We start from the raw sequence: 24,654 nt of genomic DNA, 5'->3' as shown, positions 1-24,654 counted from the left end.
CCTCACTGGCCCAGACGGCCTTGGTTCGCCGATCTGGTCGACCTGTCGGTCGCCAGGCCCTGGCGGATTCCCCCAGACAGAGTCTCCCTCAGCCAGGGCCCGGTGCAGCACCCGGTCCCGCAGAGACTTCAGTTAGCCATTTGGAGGTTGAGTGGGGGCTCTTAAGGAGGGAGAACTTTCCGGCCAGGGTCATCAGGGCTACGCAGGCAGCCAGGCAGCCCTCCGCCACGCATATTTACGAGGCCATGTGGAACAGGCTTGCAGTGTGGTGTGCCTCCAGATATTGAGTCCAACTGCAGCATCGGTGGTGGAGGTGATTGAATTCCTCCAGGACCGGTTGGACTTGGGTCTTTCCACTAACTCTCTACCCTGGCAGGTGGCTGTGCTGGGCTCTGTCTTGACATTTGGGAAGTGGGGTTCTCTCGCTAACCATCCGAGAGTGAAGATATTTCTGCGTGGAGCGGCTAATTAAAACCTCTGCCACTTCACCGTTATCCCACGTGGGACCTCTCTAAGGTTTTACAGGCTTCGACTAAGGCACCTTTTGAACCATCTGCCTGGACTACGAATGCCTGCGTTGGGTCTGGATGTTTGAGTACTGGTTCTTGAGCAAAGAGTGTTTTTAACTGCTCGAAAACCGTTTGACACGCTGACGACCACGTCAACGCTTGTCCCGGCTTTGGTTTAGCCGTGGCCGGTTTGGTCCGTAACAAATCCGTTAGTGGTAGGGCTATTTCAGCAAATCTGGGAATGAACTGCCGATAGAAGTTGGCAAAGCCAAGAAAGCTCTGTAATTGCTTTCTAGTTCTAGGGGCCTGCCATTCAAGCACTGCCTGGACTTTTCTGGGATCCATCTCTACCCCGCTCTCTGATATTCTATAGCCTAGATAGTCTATCCTCTTTTTGTGAAACTCACATTTGGATAGTTTCACGTACAGCCTAGCAGCTAATAACTTGTCTAAGACCTGTCGGACCAGAGATATATGTTCCTCTTCAGTTTGCGTGTAAATCAAGATGTCATCTAAATATACAAGGACACCCCTGTACAGATGTTCATGCAGCACTTCATTGATGAACTGCATGAACACCGCAGGGGCACCCTGTAGTCCGAACGGCATGACCTGGAACTGATAGCTTCCTAAGGGACAATTGAATGTTGTTTTCCCCTCATCCCCTGGTTTGATTCGTATCCTATAATACAGTTTGCGTAGGTCGAGTTTCGTAAAGATACGACCGGTGGCTAGGGCAGCTAACAGGTCCTTCATTAAGGGAAGTGGATAGAGGGACTCCACACACACTGCATTGAGACCCCTGAAGTCAACGCATAAGCGTAACCCCCATCTTTCTTCCCCCAAAACAGGACAGGGGCAGCCATCTTTGATTGACTAGGTGTGATAAAACCCCGGGCCAAATTCTTGTCTATATATTTTCTTAATTCTTTTAGTTCGGGTTGTGTCATTGAATACATCTGGGGCTTGGGTAGCTTTGCCCCGGGTATTAACTCAATACTGCAATCTATAGGCCGGTGAGGGGGCAGGGTCTCACATTCTTCCTCACTAAAGACCCTGGCGAGATCCCTATACACATTAGGATACGTCGTGTCTGATGGTGGGCTCTCTGCTTCTATTCCCCCTGCTGGCTCCTTTTCCTCATTGGTAGGGGGAGATCCCAACGGTAATCGGAGTTTGCGAAAAAACCCTTCCCACCATATCGTAGGAGCCCACTTGTCCAACGATGCCAATGCTAAAATCACTGGTTCTAACATTTTCTCCACTATAATAAACCGAATAGTTTCGGTGTGCTCCCCAATATCGAGGTGCACCTTTTCTGTTATATGAGTCACTGGTGCCCCTCCCAGCAATGAACCATCCATTTGTTCAAAGGTAATAGGGGTTCTCAACCGCACAACTCGCAGCCCAAGTTCATCAACTATTGCCCTACGAATTAAACAACGAGTACACCCTGAATCAATCAATGCCTCATATCGGCGTCCAGTGGTTGCCCGTGGGTTTTGGAGTACGACTGGTACCACGAAAGGTCGGATGGGGTCGCTCACCATTGGGTCGTGTGGGTCCTCATTGTCGTCATCACTATCCCCAGCCACAATCGGGAATTTTTCCGCCATCACTTTCTTAGTATCTGTAGCTAGGGGATCCCTCTCCGTACAGGATGTTCGAGTCATTTGGGACTGTTCGGATGTTGGTCGGCCTCTGCCTCTCAACGCAGCTCTAGGAGGGGGGTTCTGGTCCGAGCTGCAGGGCATGGGATGAGGACAGTCGGCTGCTCGATGACCAAGGCGATTACATCTGAAGCAACGAAACGCAGGCTGCTGGATCCTTTCTCCCAAGCCGGAACCAGCATTCAGTTTAGTCTCCTTGGGTGTTTGTGTGCGTTCTGCTGGTCGTTTTCCTTGACTTGCAACCCCTTCACCCCGTATACGGAACTCTCGGAGACCGACATCCAATTTGATGGCTGCCTTGTACCACACACTCAACTTGGGGGGCAAGCCCCGGTACACGCAGGCTTGCCGTAAATCACGGTCTAGTCCTTTATAGAATTGGTGCACCAGAAGACGTTCTGGCCACCCCACCAACCGAGCCGCAATCTTTCGGAACTCCTGTACATATTCCTTTGCTGGTACGCCCCGTTGCTTAAGCGCAAACAAATCCCCCTCTGCAACCTGGGTGCTTGTTTCGTCTTCAAATCTGGCACGAAGAGCCTCCAGAAATCGTCCCATGTCCACCAGTTCTCTTGCATGTTTAGCATGGAGGCCTGCCACCCACTCAGCCGCTTCTCCCGTCAGGACCCCCATAACAGCAACCACCATAGCCCACTGGGAGGGATACCACTGTCCATATTGGTCCATATGGCTTATCACCTGGCTTAAGAAAAGAGCCACTCGTTCAGGGCTTCCATCAAAGGAAGTCTGCAGGGCAGGCGGTCCCCAAATGGCCTGAGGGACCCACAACCCTGGTGGGGCCCCTGGAGGCCAAGGCATGGGGCCTGGGGTCCTCGCTGCACCAGTCGCTCTCCTGTCCTGCCTAGGTCGGTCCCTCACCACCCCACGACCTCCACCAGGTAAGTCCCCTGCCATTTGCATTGGTTGGGGCTCAGGACTGGCTCCAAGGTCTCCCGACGAGGTCCCTTGGTCTTGTTCTGGAGGGGGTTGGTCCATGGATCGTATAGAGGTCCGCTCTATCCTCAATTTAGGACTTGTGAGCCGGAATTGGGTCTCCGAAATAGTCACTCCTGTATCCTGCCAAGAAGAACCTGGAGGCTCCAGCCCTGCAACCCAGGGCTGCCAGGATGGGGCGTCACAAAATCCAGATTCCCCAAAACGCTCACGCAGCATATCCATAGTACTGGGACCGGATGAGGCAGGATACCCCCAATCCCCTTCATCCTCATCAGTCCATCGTCTTTCCCTCCAGCCCTGGAAAGATGCTCCGAAGCGAGGGGGCGTTGGCATCCGCGGCCTGAGGAGAACAGAGCTGTACCACCAATCCCCCGTCCAACCCCGTTGTCCTGGAAGACTCTCCTCCTCCGTTCGGGGCGGGGCGCTCTTGGGTTGCTTGACTTTTGGTTTCACTGCCAACTGTTCCACACTCTCCTTCGCCTCCTCTATCAGCAGTTCCTCCCCCTCCACATCTCCACCGCACTCCTGCTCTTCCAAGGCCATCCCTTCTGCCATATCCCCCTTTGCTGCAAAGCCAGAGGGAATCCTCACCTCTTGTGAAAAGGAACCAAGTGCTGACTTTCTCTCGGCTTGTCGTTCGTTCAGAACCGCGATAGTAAATAATCACCAGTAATGCACAGAGAATCAGGGTTTACTTTGGCAATGGTAAGCTCGCAGTCAAAAGTAAAGTACAAGTCGGTGTTTTGGTTCAAAGTCAGCGCTGGGTGTAACCACACGACAGCGCTATTTAACAAAACTCAGCCCCTGAAACATACATCCGGTGATTATCAATCAAGCACCCCCCCACTCCCTTAACAGTAACAGCTGTGGTGATTATCAATCAAGCACCCCCCACTCCCTTAACAGTAACAGCTGCGAGCGCCAGAGCAGCGGGGACAGCAGAATCGGAGAGCCCGGCAACGTCATCAATCATCGCCATGAACGCCGCTATCCAGGAACTGAATGTGTGTTTGCTGCGGCTGCTTATCTCCGCTCCTTCGTCTCCCATACCCCACATCGATGGCGAGCTCCGGTAGGACTCGACAGTCTCCTTCTGCCCTGTATTAATCTTCCAAGGTTCTGAAATTTCTGCATGCACTTCTTTCTCCATCTCCAATTCACGAGTTTTCTCTTTGTTTTTTTCTATTTTGTCTGTGAGAATCTCCATCGGCCACCTCTTAACTGTCAGAGCTTCTGAAATTTCTGTCATTACTTCCTTTGGAATATCCAACTCATGAGTTTTCTGTTTGTTTCGTCTCATTTTCTCTTTGAGAGTCTCCTTCTGCCCTGTATTAATCTTCTGAGGTTCTGAAATTTCTGCATGCACTTCTTTTTGAACCGCCAACTCATGAAGTTTCTCTTTGTTTTCTCTTATTATTTCCTTGAGAGTCACCTTCGGCAACCCCTTAACCTTCAGAGCTTCTGAAATTGCTGTAGCCACTTTATATGGAATGTCCAGGTCATGAGTATTCTCTTTGTTTTCTGTTAGCTTTTCTGTTAGTGTCAACTTAGGCCCCATATTAACATCCCGAGCTTCTGAAATTTCGGTAGTCCCTTCCTTCTGCATCTCCAACTCACGAGTTTTCTCTTCATTTTTTCCAATTTCGTCTTTGAGAGTCCCCTTTGGCCATCTCTTAACCTTCAGAGCTTCTGAAATTTCTGTAGCCACTCTATTTGGAATGTCCAGGCCATGAGTTTTCTCTTTGTTTTCTGTTAGTTTTTCTGTCAGTGTCAACTTAGGCCCCATATTAACATCCAGAGCCTCTGAAATTTCGGCAGTCCCTTCCTTCTGCATCTCCAACTCCTCAATTTTCTCTTCATTTTTTCGTATTTCGTCTTTGAGAGTCCCCTTTGGCCATCTCTTAACTTTCAGAGCTTGTGAAATTTCTGTAGTTACTTCCTTTGGAATATCCAAATCATGAATTTTCTCTTTGTTTTCTGTTAGCTTTTCTGTCAGTGTCAACTTAGGCCCCATATTAACATCCAGAGCCTCTGAAATTTCGGCAGTCCCTTCCTTCTGCATCTCCAACTCCTCGGTTTTCTCTTCATTTTTTCCTATTTCATCTTTGAGAGTCCACTTAGGCCCCATATTAAAATCCATTGGTTCTGAAATTTCGATAGTCCCTTCCTTCTGCATCTCCAACTCACGAGTTTTCTCTTTGTTTTTTCCTATTTCATCTTTGAGGGTCACCTTCAGCCACCCCTTAACCTTTAGACCTTCTGAAATTTCTGAGGTTACTTCTTTTGGAATCTCCATGTCATGAATTTTCTCTTTGTTTTCTGTTATTTTTTCTGTTAATCTCATATTAACATTCAGAGCTTCTGAAATTTCTGTAGTCACTTCATTTGGAATGTCCAGGTCATGAGTTTTCTCTTTGTTTTCTGTTATTTTTTCTGTTAGTGTCAACTTAGGCCCCATAATAACGTCCAGAGGTTCTGAAATTTCGGTAGTCATTTCCTTCTGTATTTCCAATTCATGAGTTTTCTCTTCATTTTTTCGTATTTCGTCTTTGAGAGTCTCCTTTGGCCACCTCTTAACCTTCAGAGCTTGTGAAATTTCTGTAGTTACTTCCTTTGGAATATCCAAATCATGAATTTTCTCTTTGTTTTCTGTTATTTTTTCTGTCAGTGTCAATTTAGGCCCCATATTAAGATCCAGAGCTTCTGAAATTTCAGTAGTTACTTCCTCCTCCATCTCCAATCCACGCGTTTTCTCTTTGTTTTTTCCTATTTTGTCTTTGAGAGTCCCCTTCGGCCACCTGTTAACCTTCAGAGCTTCTGAAATTTTTGTAATTACTTCCTTTGGAATATCCAACTCATGAGTTTTCTGTTTGTTTCGTCTCATTTTCTCTTTGAGAGTCTCCTTCTGCCCTGTATTAATCTTCCGAGGTTCTGAAATTTCTGCATGCACTTCTTTTTGAACTGCCAACTCATGAAATTTCTCTTTATTTTCTCTGATTATGTCTTTGAGAGTCCCCTTCGGCCACCTCTTAACCTTCAGAACTTCTGAAATTTTTGTAATTACTTCCTTTGGAATATCCAACTCATGAGTTTTCTGTTTGTTTCGTCTCATTTTCTCTTTGAGAGTCTCCTTCTGCCCTGTATTAATCTTCTGAGGTTCTGAAATTTCTGCATGCACATCTTTTTGAACTGCCAACTCATGACATTTCTCTTTATTTTCTCTGATTATGTCTTTGAGAGTCACCTTCGGCCACCTCTTAATATTCAGACCTCCTGAAATTTCTCTAGTCACTTCCTTCTGCATCTCCAACTCCTCAGTTTTCTCTTTATTGCCTCTGATTTTTTCTTTGAAAGTCAACTTTGACCCCTCATCAACCTTTAGAGCTTCTGAAATTGCTGTAGCCACTTTATTTGGAATGTCCAGGTCATGAGTTTCCCCTTTGTTTTCTGTTAGTTTTTCTGTTAGTGTCAACTTAGGCCCCATATTAACATCCAGAGCTTCTGAAATTTCGGTAGTCCCTTCCTTCTGCATCTCCAACTCATGAATTTTCTCTTCATTTTTTCCTATTTCGTCTTTGAGAATCCACTTCGGCCATCTCTTAACCTTCAGAGCTTCTGAAATTTTTTTAATTACTTCCTTTGGGATATCAAACTCATGAGTATTCTGTTTGTTTCGTCTCATTTTCTCTTTGAGAGTCTCCTTCTGCCCTGTATTAATCTTCCGAGGTTCTGAAATTTCTGCATGCACTTCTTTTTGAACTGCCAACTCATGAAATTTCTCTTTATTTTCTCTGATTATGTCTTTGAGAGTCACCTTCGGCCGTCTCTTAACCTTCAGAGCTTCTGAAATTTTTGTAATTACTTCCTTTGGAATATCCAACTCATGAGTTTTCTGTTTGTTTCGTCTCATTTTCTCTTTGAGAGTCTCCTTCTGCCCTGTATTAATCTTCCGAGGTTCTGAAATTTCTGCATGCACTTCTTTTTGAACTGCCAACTCATGACATTTCTCTTTATTTTCTCTGATTATGTCTTTGAGAGTCACCTTCGGCCACCTCTTAATATTCAGACCTCCTGAAATTTCTCTAGTCATTTCCTTCTGCATTTCCAACTCATGAGTTTTCTCTTCATTTTTTTGTATTTCGTCTTTGAGAGTCCCCTTTGGCCATCTCTTAACCTTCAGAGCTTCTGAAATTTCTGTAGCCACTCTATTTGGAATGTCCAGGCCATGAGTTTTCTCTTTGTTTTCTGTTAGTTTTTCTGTTAGTGTCAACTTAGGCCCCATATTAACATCCCGAGCTTCTGAAATTTCGGTAGTCCCTTCCTTCTGCATCTCCAACTCCTCGGTTTTCTCTTCATTTTTTCCTATTTCATCTTTGAGAGTCCACTTAGGCCCCATATTAAAATCCATTGGTTCTGAAATTTCGATAGTCCCTTCCTTCTGCATCTCCAACTCACAAGTTTTCTCTTCGTTTTCTCCTATTTCATCTTTGAGGGTCACCTTCAGCCACCCCTTAACCTTTAGACCTTCTGAAATTTCTGAGGTTACTTCTTTTGGAATCTCCATGTCATGAATTTTCTCTTTGTTTTCTGTTAATCTCATATTAACATTCAGAGCTTCTGAAATTTCTGTAGTCACTTCATTTGGAATGTCCAGGTCATGAGTTTTCTCTTTATTTTCTGTTATTTTTTCTGTTAGTGTCAACTTAGGCCCCATAATAACGTCCAGAGCTTCTGAAATTTCGGTAGTCATTTCCTTCTGCATTTCCAATTCATGAGTTTTCTCTTCATTTTTTCGTATTTCGTCTTTGAGAGTCTCCTTTGGCCACCTCTTAACCTTTAGAGCTTGTGAAATTTCTGTAGTTACTTCCTTTGGAATATCCAAATCATGAATTTTCTCTTTGTTTTCTGTTATTTTTTCTGTCAGTGTCAACTTAGGCCCCATATTAACATCCAGAGCCTCTAAAATTTCGGCAGTCCCTTCCTTCTGCATCTCCAACTCCTCGGTTTTCTCTTCATTTTTTCCTATTTCATCTTTGAGAGTCCACTTAGGCCCCATATTAAAATCCATTGGTTCTGAAATTTCGATAGTCCCTTCCTTCTGCATCTCCAACTCACGAGTTTTCTCTTCGTTTTTTCCTATTTCATCTTTGAGGGTCACCTTCAGCCACCCCTTAACCTTTAGACCTTCTGAAATTTCTGAGGTTACTTCTTTTGGAATCTCCATGTCATGAATTTTCTCTTTGTTTTCTGTTATTTTTTCTGTTAATCTCATATTAACATTCAGAGCTTCTGAAATTTCTGTAGTCACTTCATTTGGAATGTCCAGGTCATGAGTTTTCTCTTTGTTTTCTGTTATTTTTTCTGTTAGTGTCAACTTAGGCCCCATATTAAGATCCAGAGCTTCTGAAATTTCAGTAGTTACTTCCTCCTCCATCTCCAATCCACGCGTTTTCTCTTTGTTTTTTCCTATTTTGTCTTTGAGAGTCCCCTTCGGCCACCTGTTAACCTTCAGAGCTTCTGAAATTTTTGTAATTACTTCCTTTGGAATATCCAACTCATGAGTTTTCTGTTTGTTTCGTCTCATTTTCTCTTTGAGAGTCTCCCTCTGCCCTGTATTAATCTTCCGAGGTTCTGAAATTTCTGCATGCACTTCTTTTTGAACTGCCAACTCATGAAATTTCTCTTTATTTTCTCTGATTATGTCTTTGAGAGTCCCCTTCGGCCACCTCTTAACCTTCAGAACTTCTGAAATTTTTGTAATTACTTCCTTTGGAATATCCAACTCATGAGTTTTCTGTTTGTTTCGTCTCATTTTCTCTTTGAGAGTCTCCTTCTGCCCTGTATTAATCTTCCGAGGTTCTGAAATTTCTGCATGCACATCTTTTTGAACTGCCAACTCATGACATTTCTCTTTATTTTCTCTGATTATGTCTTTGAGAGTCACCTTCGGCCACCTCTTAATATTCAGACCTCCTGAAATTTCTCTAGTCACTTCCTTCTGCATCTCCAACTCCTCAGTTTTCTCTTTATTGCCTCTGATTTTTTTTTTGAAAGTCAACTTTGACCCCTCATCAACCTTCAGAGCTTCTGTAATTGTTGTAGCCACTTTATTTGGAATGTCCAGGTCATGAGTTTTCCCTTTGTTTTCTGTTAGTTTTTCTGTTAGTGTCAACTTAGGCCCCATATTAACATCCAGAGCTTCTGAAATTTCGGTAGTCCCTTCCTTCTGCATCTCCAACTCACGAGTTTTCTCTTCATTTTTTCCTATTTCGTCTTTGAGAGTCCCCTTCGGCCATCTCTTAACCTTCAGAGCTTCTGAAATTTTTTTAATTACTTCCTTTGGGATATCCAACTCATGAGTTTTCTGTTTGTTTCGTCTCATTTTCTCTTTGAGAGTCTCCTTCTGCCCTGTATTAATCTTCCGAGGTTCTGAAATTTCTGCATGCACATCTTTTTGAACTGCCAACTCATGACATTTCTCTTTATTTTCTCTGATTATGTCTTTGAGAGTCACCTTCGGCCACCTCTTAATATTCAGACCTCCTGAAATTTCTCTAGTCACTTCCTTCTGCATCTCCAACTCCTCAGTTTTCTCTTTATTGCCTCTGATTTTTTCTTTGAAAGTCAACTTTGACCCCTCATCAACCTTCAGAGCTTCTGAAATTGCTGTAGCCACTTTATTTGGAATGTCCAGGTCATGAGTTTTCCCTTTGTTTTCTGTTAGTTTTTCTGTTAGTGTCAACTTAGGCCCCATATTAACATCCAGAGCTTCTGAAATTTCGGTAGTCCCTTCCTTCTGCATCTCCAAGTCACGAATTTTCTCTTCATTTTTTCCTATTTCGTCTTTGAGAGTCCCCTTCGGCCATCTCTTAACCTTCAGAGCTTCTGAAATTTTTTTAATTACTTCCTTTGGGATATCCAACTCATGAGTTTTCTGTTTGTTTCGTCTCATTTTCTCTTTGAGAGTCTCCTTCTGCCCTGTATTAATCTTCCGAGGTTCTGAAATTTCTGCATGCACTTCTTTTTGAACTACCAACTCATGAAATTTCTCTTTATTTTCTCTAATTATGGCTTTTAGAGTCACCTTCGGCCATCTCTTAACCTTCAGAGCTTCTGAAATTTTTGTAATTACTTCCTTTGGAATATCCAACTCATGAGTTTTCTGTTTGTTTCGTCTCATTTTCTCTTTGAGAGTCTCCTTCTGCCCTGTATTAATCTTCCGAGGTTCTGAAATTTCTGCATGCACTTCTTTTTGAACTGCCAACTCATGAAATTTCTCTTTATTTTCTCTGATTATGTCTTTGAGAGTCACCTTCGGCCATCTCTTAACCTTCAGAGCTTCTGAAATTTTTGTAATTACTTCCTTTGGAATATCCAACTCATGAGTTTTCTGTTTGTTTCGTCTCATTTTCTCTTTGAGAGTCTCCTTCTGCCCTGTATTAATCTTCCGAGGTTCTGAAATTTCTGCATGCACTTCTTTTTGAACTGCCAACTCATGACATTTCTCTTTATTTTCTCTGATTATGTCTTTGAGAGTCACCTTCGGCCACCTCTTAATATTCAGACCTCCTGAAATTTCTCTAGTCATTTCCTTCTGCATTTCCAACTCATGAGTTTTCTCTTCATTTTTTTGTATTTCGTCTTTGAGAGTCCCCTTTGGCCATCTCTTAACCTTCAGAGCTTCTGAAATTTCTGTAGCCACTCTATTTGGAATGTCCAGGCCATGAGTTTTCTCTTTGTTTTCTGTTAGTTTTTCTGTTAGTGTCAACTTAGGCCCCATATTAACATCCCGAGCTTCTGAAATTTCGGTAGTCCCTTCCTTCTGCATCTCCAACTCCTCGGTTTTCTCTTCATTTTTTCCTATTTCATCTTTGAGAGTCCACTTAGGCCCCATATTAAAATCCATTGGTTCTGAAATTTCGATAGTCCCTTCCTTCTGCATCTCCAACTCACAAGTTTTCTCTTCGTTTTCTCCTATTTCATCTTTGAGGGTCACCTTCAGCCACCCCTTAACCTTTAGACCTTCTGAAATTTCTGAGGTTACTTCTTTTGGAATCTCCATGTCATGAATTTTCTCTTTGTTTTCTGTTAATCTCATATTAACATTCAGAGCTTCTGAAATTTCTGTAGTCACTTCATTTGGAATGTCCAGGTCATGAGTTTTCTCTTTATTTTCTGTTATTTTTTCTGTTAGTGTCAACTTAGGCCCCATAATAACGTCCAGAGCTTCTGAAATTTCGGTAGTCATTTCCTTCTGCATTTCCAATTCATGAGTTTTCTCTTCATTTTTTCGTATTTCGTCTTTGAGAGTCTCCTTTGGCCACCTCTTAACCTTTAGAGCTTGTGAAATTTCTGTAGTTACTTCCTTTGGAATATCCAAATCATGAATTTTCTCTTTGTTTTCTGTTATTTTTTCTGTCAGTGTCAACTTAGGCCCCATATTAACATCCAGAGCCTCTAAAATTTCGGCAGTCCCTTCCTTCTGCATCTCCAACTCCTCGGTTTTCTCTTCATTTTTTCCTATTTCATCTTTGAGAGTCCACTTAGGCCCCATATTAAAATCCATTGGTTCTGAAATTTCGATAGTCCCTTCCTTCTGCATCTCCAACTCACGAGTTTTCTCTTCGTTTTTTCCTATTTCATCTTTGAGGGTCACCTTCAGCCACCCCTTAACCTTTAGACCTTCTGAAATTTCTGAGGTTACTTCTTTTGGAATCTCCATGTCATGAATTTTCTCTTTGTTTTCTGTTATTTTTTCTGTTAATCTCATATTAACATTCAGAGCTTCTGAAATTTCTGTAGTCACTTCATTTGGAATGTCCAGGTCATGAGTTTTCTCTTTGTTTTCTGTTATTTTTTCTGTTAGTGTCAACTTAGGCCCCATATTAAGATCCAGAGCTTCTGAAATTTCAGTAGTTACTTCCTCCTCCATCTCCAATCCACGCGTTTTCTCTTTGTTTTTTCCTATTTTGTCTTTGAGAGTCCCCTTCGGCCACCTGTTAACCTTCAGAGCTTCTGAAATTTTTGTAATTACTTCCTTTGGAATATCCAACTCATGAGTTTTCTGTTTGTTTCGTCTCATTTTCTCTTTGAGAGTCTCCCTCTGCCCTGTATTAATCTTCCGAGGTTCTGAAATTTCTGCATGCACTTCTTTTTGAACTGCCAACTCATGAAATTTCTCTTTATTTTCTCTGATTATGTCTTTGAGAGTCCCCTTCGGCCACCTCTTAACCTTCAGAACTTCTGAAATTTTTGTAATTACTTCCTTTGGAATATCCAACTCATGAGTTTTCTGTTTGTTTCGTCTCATTTTCTCTTTGAGAGTCTCCTTCTGCCCTGTATTAATCTTCCGAGGTTCTGAAATTTCTGCATGCACATCTTTTTGAACTGCCAACTCATGACATTTCTCTTTATTTTCTCTGATTATGTCTTTGAGAGTCACCTTCGGCCACCTCTTAATATTCAGACCTCCTGAAATTTCTCTAGTCACTTCCTTCTGCATCTCCAACTCCTCAGTTTTCTCTTTATTGCCTCTGATTTTTTTTTTGAAAGTCAACTTTGACCCCTCATCAACCTTCAGAGCTTCTGTAATTGTTGTAGCCACTTTATTTGGAATGTCCAGGTCATGAGTTTTCCCTTTGTTTTCTGTTAGTTTTTCTGTTAGTGTCAACTTAGGCCCCATATTAACATCCAGAGCTTCTGAAATTTCGGTAGTCCCTTCCTTCTGCATCTCCAACTCACGAGTTTTCTCTTCATTTTTTCCTATTTCGTCTTTGAGAGTCCCCTTCGGCCATCTCTTAACCTTCAGAGCTTCTGAAATTTTTTTAATTACTTCCTTTGGGATATCCAACTCATGAGTTTTCTGTTTGTTTCGTCTCATTTTCTCTTTGAGAGTCTCCTTCTGCCCTGTATTAATCTTCCGAGGTTCTGAAATTTCTGCATGCACTTCTTTTTGAACTACCAACTCATGAAATTTCTCTTTATTTTCTCTGATTATGGCTTTTAGAGTCACCTTCGGCCATCTCTTAACCTTCAGAGCTTCTGAAATTTTTGTAATTACTTCCTTTGGAATATCCAACTCATGAGTTTTCTGTTTGTTTCGTCTCATTTTCTCTTTGAGAGTCTCCTTCTGCCCTGTATTAATCTTCCGAGGTTCTGAAATTTCTGCATGCACTTCTTTTTGAACTGCCAACTCATGAAATTTCTCTTTATTTTCTCTGATTATGTCTTTGAGAGTCACCTTCGGCCATCTCTTAACCTTCAGAGCTTCTGAAATTTTTGTAATTACTTCCTTTGGAATATCCAACTCATGAGTTTTCTGTTTGTTTCGTCTCATTTTCTCTTTGAGAGTCTCCTTCTGCCCTGTATTAATCTTCCGAGGTTCTGAAATTTCTGCATGCACTTCTTTTTGAACTGCCAACTCATGACATTTCTCTTTATTTTCTCTGATTATGTCTTTGAGAGTCACTTTCGGCCACCTCTTAATATTCAGACCTCCTGAAATTTCTCTAGTCATTTCCTTCTGCATTTCCAACTCATGAGTTTTCTCTTCATTTTTTTGTATTTCCTCTTTGAGAGTCCCCTTTGGCCATCTCTTAACCTTCAGAGCTTCTGAAATTTCTGTAGCCACTCTATTTGGAATGTCCAGGCCATGAGTTTTCTCTTTGTTTTCTGTTAGTTTTTCTGTTAGTGTCAACTTAGGCCCCATATTAACATCCCGAGCTTCTGAAATTTCGGTAGTCCCTTCCTTCTGCATCTCCAACTCACGAGTTTTCTCTTCATTTTTTCCAATTTCGTCTTTGAGAGTCCCCTTTGGCCATCTCTTAACCTTCAGAGCTTCTGAAATTTCTGTAGCCACTCTATTTGGAATGTCCAGGCCATGAGTTTTCTCTTTGTTTTCTGTTAGTTTTTCTGTTAGTGTCAACTTAGGCCCCATATTAACATCCCGAGCTTCTGAAATTTCGGTAGTCCCTTCCTTCTGCATCTCCAACTCCTCGGTTTTCTCTTCATTTTTTCCTATTTCATCTTTGAGAGTCCACTTAGGCCCCATATTAAAATCCATTGGTTCTGAAATTTCGATAGTCCCTTCCTTCTGCATCTCCAACTCACAAGTTTTCTCTTCGTTTTCTCCTATTTCATCTTTGAGGGTCACCTTCAGCCACCCCTTAACCTTTAGACCTTCTGAAATTTCTGAGGTTACTTCTTTTGGAATCTCCATGTCATGAATTTTCTCTTTGTTTTCTGTTAATCTCATATTAACATTCAGAGCTTCTGAAATTTCTGTAGTCACTTCATTTGGAATGTCCAGGTCATGAGTTTTCTCTTTATTTTCTGTTATTTTTTCTGTTAGTGTCAACTTAGGCCCCATAATAACGTCCAGAGCTTCTGAAATTTCGGTAGTCATTTCCTTCTGCATTTCCAATTCATGAGTTTTCTCTTCATTTTTTCGTATTTCGTCTTTGAGAGTCTCCTTTGGCCACCTCTTAACCTTTAGAGCTTGTGAAATTTCTGTAGTTACTTCCTTTGGAATATCCAAATCATGAATTTTCTCTTTGTTTTCTGTTATTTTTTCTGTCAGTGTCAACTTAGGCCCCATATTAACATCCAGAGCCTCTAAAATTTCGGCAGTCCCTTCCTTCTGCATCTCCAACTCCTCGGTTTTCTCTTCATTTTTTCCTATTTCATCTTTGAGAGTCCACTTAGGCCCCATATTAAAATCCATTGGTTCTGAAATTTCGATAGTCCCTTCCTTCTGCATCTCCAACTCAGGAGTTTTCTCTTCGTTTTTTCCTATTTCATCTTTGAGGGTCACCTTCAGCCACCCCTTAACCTTTAGACCTTCTGAAATTTCTGAGGTTACTTCTTTTGGAATCTCCATGTCATGAATTTTCTCTTTGTTTTCTGTTATTTTTTCTGTTAATCTCATATTAACATTCAGAGCTTCTGAAATTTCTGTAGTCACTTCATTTGGAATGTCCAGGTCATGAGTTTTCTCTTTGTTTTCTGTTATTTTTTCTGTTAGTGTCAACTTAGGCCCCATAATAACGTCCACAGCTTCTGAAATTTCGGTAGTCATTTCCTTCTGCATTTCCAACTCATCAGTTTTCGCTTCATTTTTTCGTATTTCGTCTTTGAGAGTCCCCTTCGGCCACCTCTTAACTGTCAGATCTTCTGTAATTTCTGTAGTTAAAACTTCCTTTGGAATATCTAACTCATGAATTTTCTCTTTGTTTTCTGTTATTTTTTCTGTCAGTGTCAATTTAGGCCCCATATTAAGATCCAGAGCTTCTGAAATTTCAGTAGTTACTTCCTCCTCCATCTCCAATCCACGCGTTTTCTCTTTGTTTTTTCCTATTTTGTCTTTGAGAGTCACCTTCGGCCACCTCTTAATATTCAGACCTTCTGAAATTTCTCTAGTCACTTCCTTCTGTATCACAATCTCCACAGTTTTCTCTTTATTGCCTTTGATTTTTTCTTTGAGAATCACCTTTGACCCCTTATCAAACTTCAGAGCTTCTGAAACTTCTCTAGTCACTTTTTTCTCCATCTGCAACTCTTGAGTTTTCTTTTTGTTTCTTCTTGTTTTTTCTCTGACAATCACCTGCATTCCTGTAATAATATCCCGAGCTTGTGAAATTCCTCCAATCAGTTCCTTCTGCATGTCCGATTCATGAATTTTCTCTTTTCTTCCTCTTGTTTTTTCTCTGAGAGTCACCTTTAGTTCCGTCACCATATTCAGAATTTCTGAAACTTCTCTACTCAGTTCCTTGTGCCTCTCCAACTCACGCGTATTCTCTTCGTTTTTTCCTATTTCGTCTTTGAGAGTCACCTTCGGCCACCCCTTAACCTTCAGAGCTTCTGAAATTGCTGTAGCCACTTTATTTGGAATGTCCAGGTCATGAGTTTTCTCTTTGTTTTCTGTTACTTTTTCTGTTAGTGTCAACTTAGGCCCCATATTAACATCCAGAGCATCTGAAATTTCGGTAGTCCCTTCCTTCTGCATCTCCAACTCACGAGTTTTCTCTTCATTTTTTCCTATTTCGTCTTTGAGAGTCCCCTTCGGCCATCTCTTAACCTTCAGAGCTTCTGAAATTTTTTTAATTACTTCCTTTGGGATATCCAACTCATGAGTTTTCTGTTTGTTTCGTCTCATTTTCTCTTTGAGAGTCTCCTTCTGCCCTGTATTAATCTTCCGAGGTTCTGAAATTTCTGCATGCACATCTTTTTGAACTGCCAACTCATGACATTTCTCTTTATTTTCTCTGATTATGTCTTTGAGAGTCACCTTCGGCCACCTCTTAATATTCAGACCTCCTGAAATTTTTCTAGTCACTTCCTTCTGCATCTCCAACTCCTCAGTTTTCTCTTTATTGCCTCTGATTTTTTCTTTGAAAGTCAACTTTGACCCCTCATCAACCTTCAGAGCTTCTGAAATTGCTGTAGCCACTTTATTTGGAATGTCCAGGTCATGAGTTTTCCCTTTGTTTTCTGTTAGTTTTTCTGTTAGTGTCAACTTAGGCCCCATATTAACATCCAGAGCTTCTGAAATTTCGGTAGTCCCTTCCTTCTGCATCTCCAAGTCACGAATTTTCTCTTCATTTTTTCCTATTTCGTCTTTGAGAATCCCCTTCGGCCATCTCTTAACCTTCAGAGCTTCTGAAATTTTTTTAATTACTTCCTTTGGGATATCCAACTCATGAGTTTTCTGTTTGTTTCGTCTCATTTTCTCTTTGAGAGTCTCCTTCTGCCCTGTATTAATCTTCCGAGGTTCTGAAATTTCTGCATGCACTTCTTTTTGAACTGCCAACTCATGAAATTTCTCTTTATTTTCTCTGATTATGTCTTTGAGAGTCCCCTTCGGCCACCTCTTAACCCTCAGAACTTCTGAAATTTTTGTAATTACTTCCTTTGGAATATCCAACTCTTGAGTTTTCTGTTTGTTTCTTCTCATTTTCTCTTTGAGAGTCTCCTTTTGCCCTGTATTAATCTTCCGAGGTTCTGAAATTTCTGCATGCACTTCTTTTTGAACTGCCAACTCATGAAATTTCTCTTTATTTTCTCTGATTATGTCTTTGAGAGTCACCTTCGGCCATCTCTTAACCTTCAGAGCTTCTGAAATTTTTGTAATTACTTCCTTTGGGATATCCAACTCATGAGTTTTCTGTTTGTTTCGTCTCATTTTCTCTTTGAGAGTCTCCTTCTGCCCTGTATTAATCTTCCGAGGTTCTGAAATTTCTGCATGCACTTCTTTTTGAACTGCCAACTCATGAAATTTCTCTTTATTTTCTCTGATTATGTCTTTTAGAGTCACCTTCGGCCATCTCTTAACCTTCAGAGCTTCTGAAATTTTTGTAATTACTTCCTTTGGAATATCCAACTCATGAGTTTTCTGTTTGTTTCGTCTCATTTTCTCTTTGAGAGTCTCCTTCTGCCCTGTATTAATCTTCCGAGGTTCTGAAATTTCTGCATGCACTTCTTTTTGAACTGCCAACTCATGACATTTCTCTTTATTTTCTCTGATTATGTCTTTGAGAGTCACCTTTGGCCACCTCTTAATATTCAGACCTCCTGAAATTTCTCTAGTCACTTCCTTCTGCATCTCCAACTCCTCAGTTTTCTCTTTACTTCCTCTGATTTTTTCTTTGAAAGTCAACTTTGACCCCTCATCAACCTTCAGAGCTTCTGAAATTGCTGTAGCCACTTTATTTGGAATGTCCAGGTCATGAGTTTTCCCTTTGTTTTCTGTTAGTTTTTCTGTTAGTGTCAACTTAGGCCCCATATTAACATCCAGAGCTTCTGAAATTTCGGTAGTCCCTTCCTTCTGCATTTCCAACTCATGAGTTTTCTCTTCATTTTTTCGTATTTCGTCTTTGAGAGTCCCCTTTGGCCACCTCTTAACCTTCAGAGCTTCTGAAATTTCTGTAGCCACTCTATTTGGAATGTCCAGGCCATGAGTTTTCTCTTTGTTTTCTGTTAGTTTTTCTGTTAGTGTCAACTTAGGCCCCATATTAACATCCAGAGCTTCTGAAATTTCTGTAGTCCCTTCCTTCTGCATCTCCAACTCACGAGTTTTCTCTTCATTTTTTCCAATTTCGTCTTTGAGAGACCCCTTCGGCCATCTCTTAACCTTCAGAGCTTCTGAAATTTCTGTAGCCACTCTATTTGGAATGTCCAGGCCATGAGTTTTCTCTTTGTTTTCTGTTAGTTTTTCTGTTAGTGTCAACTTAGGCGCCATATTAACATCCAGAGCTTCTGAAATTTCGGTAGTCCCTTCCTTCTGCATCTCCAACTCATGAGTTTTCTCTTCATTTTTTCCTATTTCATCTTTGAGAGTCCACTTAGGCCCCATATTAAAATCCATTGGTTCTGAAATTTCGATAGTCCCTTCCTTCTGCATCTCCAACTCACGAGTTTTCTCTTCGTTTTTTCCTATTTCATCTTTGAGGGTCACCTTCAGCCACCCCTTAACCTTTAGACCTTCTGAAATTTCTGAGGTTACTTCTTTTGGAATCTCCATGTCATGAATTTTCTGTTTGTTTTCTGTTATTTTTTCTGTTAATCTCATATTAACATTCAGAGCTTCTGAAATTTCTGTAGTCACTTCATTTGGAATGTCCAGGTCATGAGTTTTCTCTTTGTTTTCTGTTATTTTTTCTGTTAGTGTCAACTTAGGCCCCATAATAACGTCCACAGCTTCTGAAAGTTCGGTAGACATTTCCTTCTGCATTTCCAACTCATCAGTTTTCTCTTCATTTTTTCGTATTTCGTCTTTGAGAGTCCCCTTTGGCCACCTCTTAACCTTCAGAGCTTGTGAAATTTCTGTAGTTACTTCCTTTGGAATATCCAAATCATGAATTTTCTCTTTGTTTTCTGTTAGCTTTTCTGTCAGTGTCAACTTAGGCCCCATATTAACATCCAGAGCCTCTGAAATTTCAGCAGTCCCTTCCTTCTGCATCTCCAACTCCTCGGTTTTCTCTTCATTTTTTCCTATTTCATCTTTGAGAGTCCACTTAGGCCCCATATTAAAATCCATTGGTTCTGAAATTTCGATAGTTCCTTCCTTCTGCATCTCCAACTCACGAGTTTTCTCTTCGTTTTTTCCTATTTCATCTTTGAGGGTCACCTTCAGCCACCCCTTAACTTTTAAACCTTCTGAAATTTCTGAGGTTACTTCTTTTGGAATATCCATGTCATGAATTTTCTCTTTGTTTTCTGTTATTTTTTCTGTTAATCTCAGATTAACATTCAGAGCTTCTGAAATTTCTGTAGTCACTTCATTTGGAATGTCCAGGTCATGAGTTTTCTCTTTGTTTTCTGTTATTTTTTCTGTTAGTGTCAACTTAGGCCCCATAATAACGTTCAGAGCTTCTGAAATTTCAGTAGTCATTTCCTTCTGCATTTCCAACTCATGAGTTTTCTCTTCATTTTTTCGTATTTCGTCTTTGAGAGTCCCCTTTGGCCGCCTCTTAACCTTCAGAGCTTCTGAAATTTCTGTAGTCAGTTCATTTGGATACTCCAGATCATAAGTTTTCTCTTTGTTTTCTGTTATTTTTTCTGTTAATGTCAACTTAGGCCCCATATTAACATTCAAAGCTTCTGAAATTTCGGTAGCCCCTTCCTTCTGCATCTCCAACTCACGGATTTTCTCTTCGTTTTTCCCTATTTTGTCTTTGAGAGTTCCCTTCGGCCACCTCTTAACCTTCAGAGCTTGTGAAATTTCTGTAGTTACTTCCTTTGGAATATCCAAATCATGAATTTTCTCTTTGTTTTCTGTTAGTTTTTCTGTTAGTGTCAACTTAGGCCCCATATTAACATCCAGAGCTTCTGAAATTTCGGTAGTCCCTTCCTTCTGCATCTCCAAGTCACGAATTTTCTCTTCATTTTTTCCTATTTCGTCTTTGAGAGTCCCCTTCGGCCATCTCTTAACCTTCAGAGCTTCTGAAATTTTTTTAATTACTTCCTTTGGGATATCCAACTCATGAGTTTTCTGTTTGTTTCGTCTCATTTTCTCTTTGAGAGTCTCCTTCTGCCCTGTATTAATCTTCCGAGGTTCTGAAATTTCTGCATGCACTTCTTTTTGAACTACCAACTCATGAAATTTCTCTTTATTTTCTCTGATTATGGCTTTTAGAGTCACCTTCGGCCATCTCTTAACCTTCAGAGCTTCTGAAATTTTTGTAATTACTTCCTTTGGAATATCCAACTCATGAGTTTTCTGTTTGTTTCGTCTCATTTTCTCTTTGAGAGTCTCCTTCTGCCCTGTATTAATCTTCCGAGGTTCTGAAATTTCTGCATGCACTTCTTTTTGAACTGCCAACTCATGAAATTTCTCTTTATTTTCTCTGATTATGTCTTTGAGAGTCACCTTCGGCCATCTCTTAACCTTCAGAGCTTCTGAAATTTTTGTAATTACTTCCTTTGGAATATCCAACTCATGAGTTTTCTGTTTGTTTCGTCTCATTTTCTCTTTGAGAGTCTCCTTCTGCCCTGTATTAATCTTCCGAGGTTCTGAAATTTCTGCATGCACTTCTTTTTGAACTGCCAACTCATGACATTTCTCTTTATTTTCTCTGATTATGTCTTTGAGAGTCACTTTCGGCCACCTCTTAATATTCAGACCTCCTGAAATTTCTCTAGTCATTTCCTTCTGCATTTCCAACTCATGAGTTTTCTCTTCATTTTTTTGTATTTCCTCTTTGAGAGTCCCCTTTGGCCATCTCTTAACCTTCAGAGCTTCTGAAATTTCTGTAGCCACTCTATTTGGAATGTCCAGGCCATGAGTTTTCTCTTTGTTTTCTGTTAGTTTTTCTGTTAGTGTCAACTTAGGCCCCATATTAACATCCCGAGCTTCTGAAATTTCGGTAGTCCCTTCCTTCTGCATCTCCAACTCACGAGTTTTCTCTTCATTTTTTCCAATTTCGTCTTTGAGAGTCCCCTTTGGCCATCTCTTAACCTTCAGAGCTTCTGAAATTTCTGTAGCCACTCTATTTGGAATGTCCAGGCCATGAGTTTTCTCTTTGTTTTCTGTTAGTTTTTCTGTTAGTGTCAACTTAGGCCCCATATTAACATCCCGAGCTTCTGAAATTTCGGTAGTCCCTTCCTTCTGCATCTCCAACTCCTCGGTTTTCTCTTCATTTTTTCCTATTTCATCTTTGAGAGTCCACTTAGGCCCCATATTAAAATCCATTGGTTCTGAAATTTCGATAGTCCCTTCCTTCTGCATCTCCAACTCACAAGTTTTCTCTTCGTTTTCTCCTATTTCATCTTTGAGGGTCACCTTCAGCCACCCCTTAACCTTTAGACCTTCTGAAATTTCTGAGGTTACTTCTTTTGGAATCTCCATGTCATGAATTTTCTCTTTGTTTTCTGTTAATCTCATATTAACATTCAGAGCTTCTGAAATTTCTGTAGTCACTTCATTTGGAATGTCCAGGTCATGAGTTTTCTCTTTATTTTCTGTTATTTTTTCTGTTAGTGTCAACTTAGGCCCCATAATAACGTCCAGAGCTTCTGAAATTTCGGTAGTCATTTCCTTCTGCATTTCCAATTCATGAGTTTTCTCTTCATTTTTTCGTATTTCGTCTTTGAGAGTCTCCTTTGGCCACCTCTTAACCTTTAGAGCTTGTGAAATTTCTGTAGTTACTTCCTTTGGAATATCCAAATCATGAATTTTCTCTTTGTTTTCTGTTATTTTTTCTGTCAGTGTCAACTTAGGCCCCATATTAACATCCAGAGCCTCTAAAATTTCGGCAGTCCCTTCCTTCTGCATCTCCAACTCCTCGGTTTTCTCTTCATTTTTTCCTATTTCATCTTTGAGAGTCCACTTAGGCCCCATATTAAAATCCATTGGTTCTGAAATTTCGATAGTCCCTTCCTTCTGCATCTCCAACTCAGGAGTTTTCTCTTCGTTTTTTCCTATTTCATCTTTGAGGGTCACCTTCAGCCACCCCTTAACCTTTAGACCTTCTGAAATTTCTGAGGTTACTTCTTTTGGAATCTCCATGTCATGAATTTTCTCTTTGTTTTCTGTTATTTTTTCTGTTAATCTCATATTAACATTCAGAGCTTCTGAAATTTCTGTAGTCACTTCATTTGGAATGTCCAGGTCATGAGTTTTCTCTTTGTTTTCTGTTATTTTTTCTGTTAGTGTCAACTTAGGCCCCATAATAACGTCCACAGCTTCTGAAATTTCGGTAGTCATTTCCTTCTGCATTTCCAACTCATCAGTTTTCGCTTCATTTTTTCGTATTTCGTCTTTGAGAGTCCCCTTCGGCCACCTCTTAACTGTCAGATCTTCTGTAATTTCTGTAGTTAAAACTTCCTTTGGAATATCTAACTCATGAATTTTCTCTTTGTTTTCTGTTATTTTTTCTGTCAGTGTCAATTTAGGCCCCATATTAAGATCCAGAGCTTCTGAAATTTCAGTAGTTACTTCCTCCTCCATCTCCAATCCACGCGTTTTCTCTTTGTTTTTTCCTATTTTGTCTTTGAGAGTCACCTTCGGCCACCTCTTAATATTCAGACCTTCTGAAATTTCTCTAGTCACTTCCTTCTGTATCACAATCTCCACAGTTTTCTCTTTATTGCCTTTGATTTTTTCTTTGAGAATCACCTTTGACCCCTTATCAAACTTCAGAGCTTCTGAAACTTCTCTAGTCACTTTTTTCTCCATCTGCAACTCTTGAGTTTTCTTTTTGTTTCTTCTTGTTTTTTCTCTGACAATCACCTGCATTCCTGTAATAATATCCCGAGCTTGTGAAATTCCTCCAATCAGTTCCTTCTGCATGTCCGATTCATGAATTTTCTCTTTTCTTCCTCTTGTTTTTTCTCTGAGAGTCACCTTTAGTTCCGTCACCATATTCAGAATTTCTGAAACTTCTCTACTCAGTTCCTTGTGCCTCTCCAACTCACGCGTATTCTCTTCGTTTTTTCCTATTTCGTCTTTGAGAGTCACCTTCGGCCACCCCTTAACCTTCAGAGCTTCTGAAATTGCTGTAGCCACTTTATTTGGAATGTCCAGGTCATGAGTTTTCTCTTTGTTTTCTGTTACTTTTTCTGTTAGTGTCAACTTAGGCCCCATATTAACATCCAGAGCATCTGAAATTTCGGTAGTCCCTTCCTTCTGCATCTCCAACTCACGAGTTTTCTCTTCATTTTTTCCTATTTCGTCTTTGAGAGTCCCCTTCGGCCATCTCTTAACCTTCAGAGCTTCTGAAATTTTTTTAATTACTTCCTTTGGGATATCCAACTCATGAGTTTTCTGTTTGTTTCGTCTCATTTTCTCTTTGAGAGTCTCCTTCTGCCCTGTATTAATCTTCCGAGGTTCTGAAATTTCTGCATGCACATCTTTTTGAACTGCCAACTCATGACATTTCTCTTTATTTTCTCTGATTATGTCTTTGAGAGTCACCTTCGGCCACCTCTTAATATTCAGACCTCCTGAAATTTTTCTAGTCACTTCCTTCTGCATCTCCAACTCCTCAGTTTTCTCTTTATTGCCTCTGATTTTTTCTTTGAAAGTCAACTTTGACCCCTCATCAACCTTCAGAGCTTCTGAAATTGCTGTAGCCACTTTATTTGGAATGTCCAGGTCATGAGTTTTCCCTTTGTTTTCTGTTAGTTTTTCTGTTAGTGTCAACTTAGGCCCCATATTAACATCCAGAGCTTCTGAAATTTCGGTAGTCCCTTCCTTCTGCATCTCCAAGTCACGAATTTTCTCTTCATTTTTTCCTATTTCGTCTTTGAGAATCCCCTTCGGCCATCTCTTAACCTTCAGAGCTTCTGAAATTTTTTTAATTACTTCCTTTGGGATATCCAACTCATGAGTTTTCTGTTTGTTTCGTCTCATTTTCTCTTTGAGAGTCTCCTTCTGCCCTGTATTAATCTTCCGAGGTTCTGAAATTTCTGCATGCACTTCTTTTTGAACTGCCAACTCATGAAATTTCTCTTTATTTTCTCTGATTATGTCTTTGAGAGTCCCCTTCGGCCACCTCTTAACCCTCAGAACTTCTGAAATTTTTGTAATTACTTCCTTTGGAATATCCAACTCTTGAGTTTTCTGTTTGTTTCTTCTCATTTTCTCTTTGAGAGTCTCCTTTTGCCCTGTATTAATCTTCCGAGGTTCTGAAATTTCTGCATGCACTTCTTTTTGAACTGCCAACTCATGAAATTTCTCTTTATTTTCTCTGATTATGTCTTTGAGAGTCACCTTCGGCCATCTCTTAACCTTCAGAGCTTCTGAAATTTTTGTAATTACTTCCTTTGGGATATCCAACTCATGAGTTTTCTGTTTGTTTCGTCTCATTTTCTCTTTGAGAGTCTCCTTCTGCCCTGTATTAATCTTCCGAGGTTCTGAAATTTCTGCATGCACTTCTTTTTGAACTGCCAACTCATGAAATTTCTCTTTATTTTCTCTGATTATGTCTTTTAGAGTCACCTTCGGCCATCTCTTAACCTTCAGAGCTTCTGAAATTTTTGTAATTACTTCCTTTGGAATATCCAACTCATGAGTTTTCTGT

The 24,654-nt window shown here is 40.6% G+C and overlaps 1 protein-coding gene across 1 annotated transcript in view; it reads right to left on the bottom strand.

Moving 5' to 3' along the window:
- Positions 1 to 491: 491 nt before the first annotated feature.
- LOC148114113 (uncharacterized) overlaps positions 492 to 24,654 on the bottom strand; it is a 42,399-nt gene continuing 18,236 nt past the window's right edge. Inside the window, exons 4-7 of the mRNA XM_087893665.1 lie at positions 22,308 to 23,137; positions 19,775 to 19,868; positions 15,183 to 16,012; positions 492 to 626 (exon numbers count right to left, since the gene is read on the bottom strand). Of these exons, the coding sequence (XP_087749791.1) occupies positions 492 to 626; positions 15,183 to 16,012; positions 19,775 to 19,868; positions 22,308 to 23,137 (1,889 nt within the window). The remainder of the gene's footprint in view (positions 627 to 15,182; positions 16,013 to 19,774; positions 19,869 to 22,307; positions 23,138 to 24,654) is intronic.

Source organism: Pantherophis guttatus, chromosome 4, assembly GCF_059756535.1.
Source record: "Pantherophis guttatus breed Tessera chromosome 4, ASM5975653v1, whole genome shotgun sequence".
Taxonomy (NCBI): domain Eukaryota; kingdom Metazoa; phylum Chordata; class Lepidosauria; order Squamata; family Colubridae; genus Pantherophis; species Pantherophis guttatus.
Note: the sequence above shows the minus strand (reverse complement) of the source record. Positions and strands in the feature narration are given on the sequence as shown.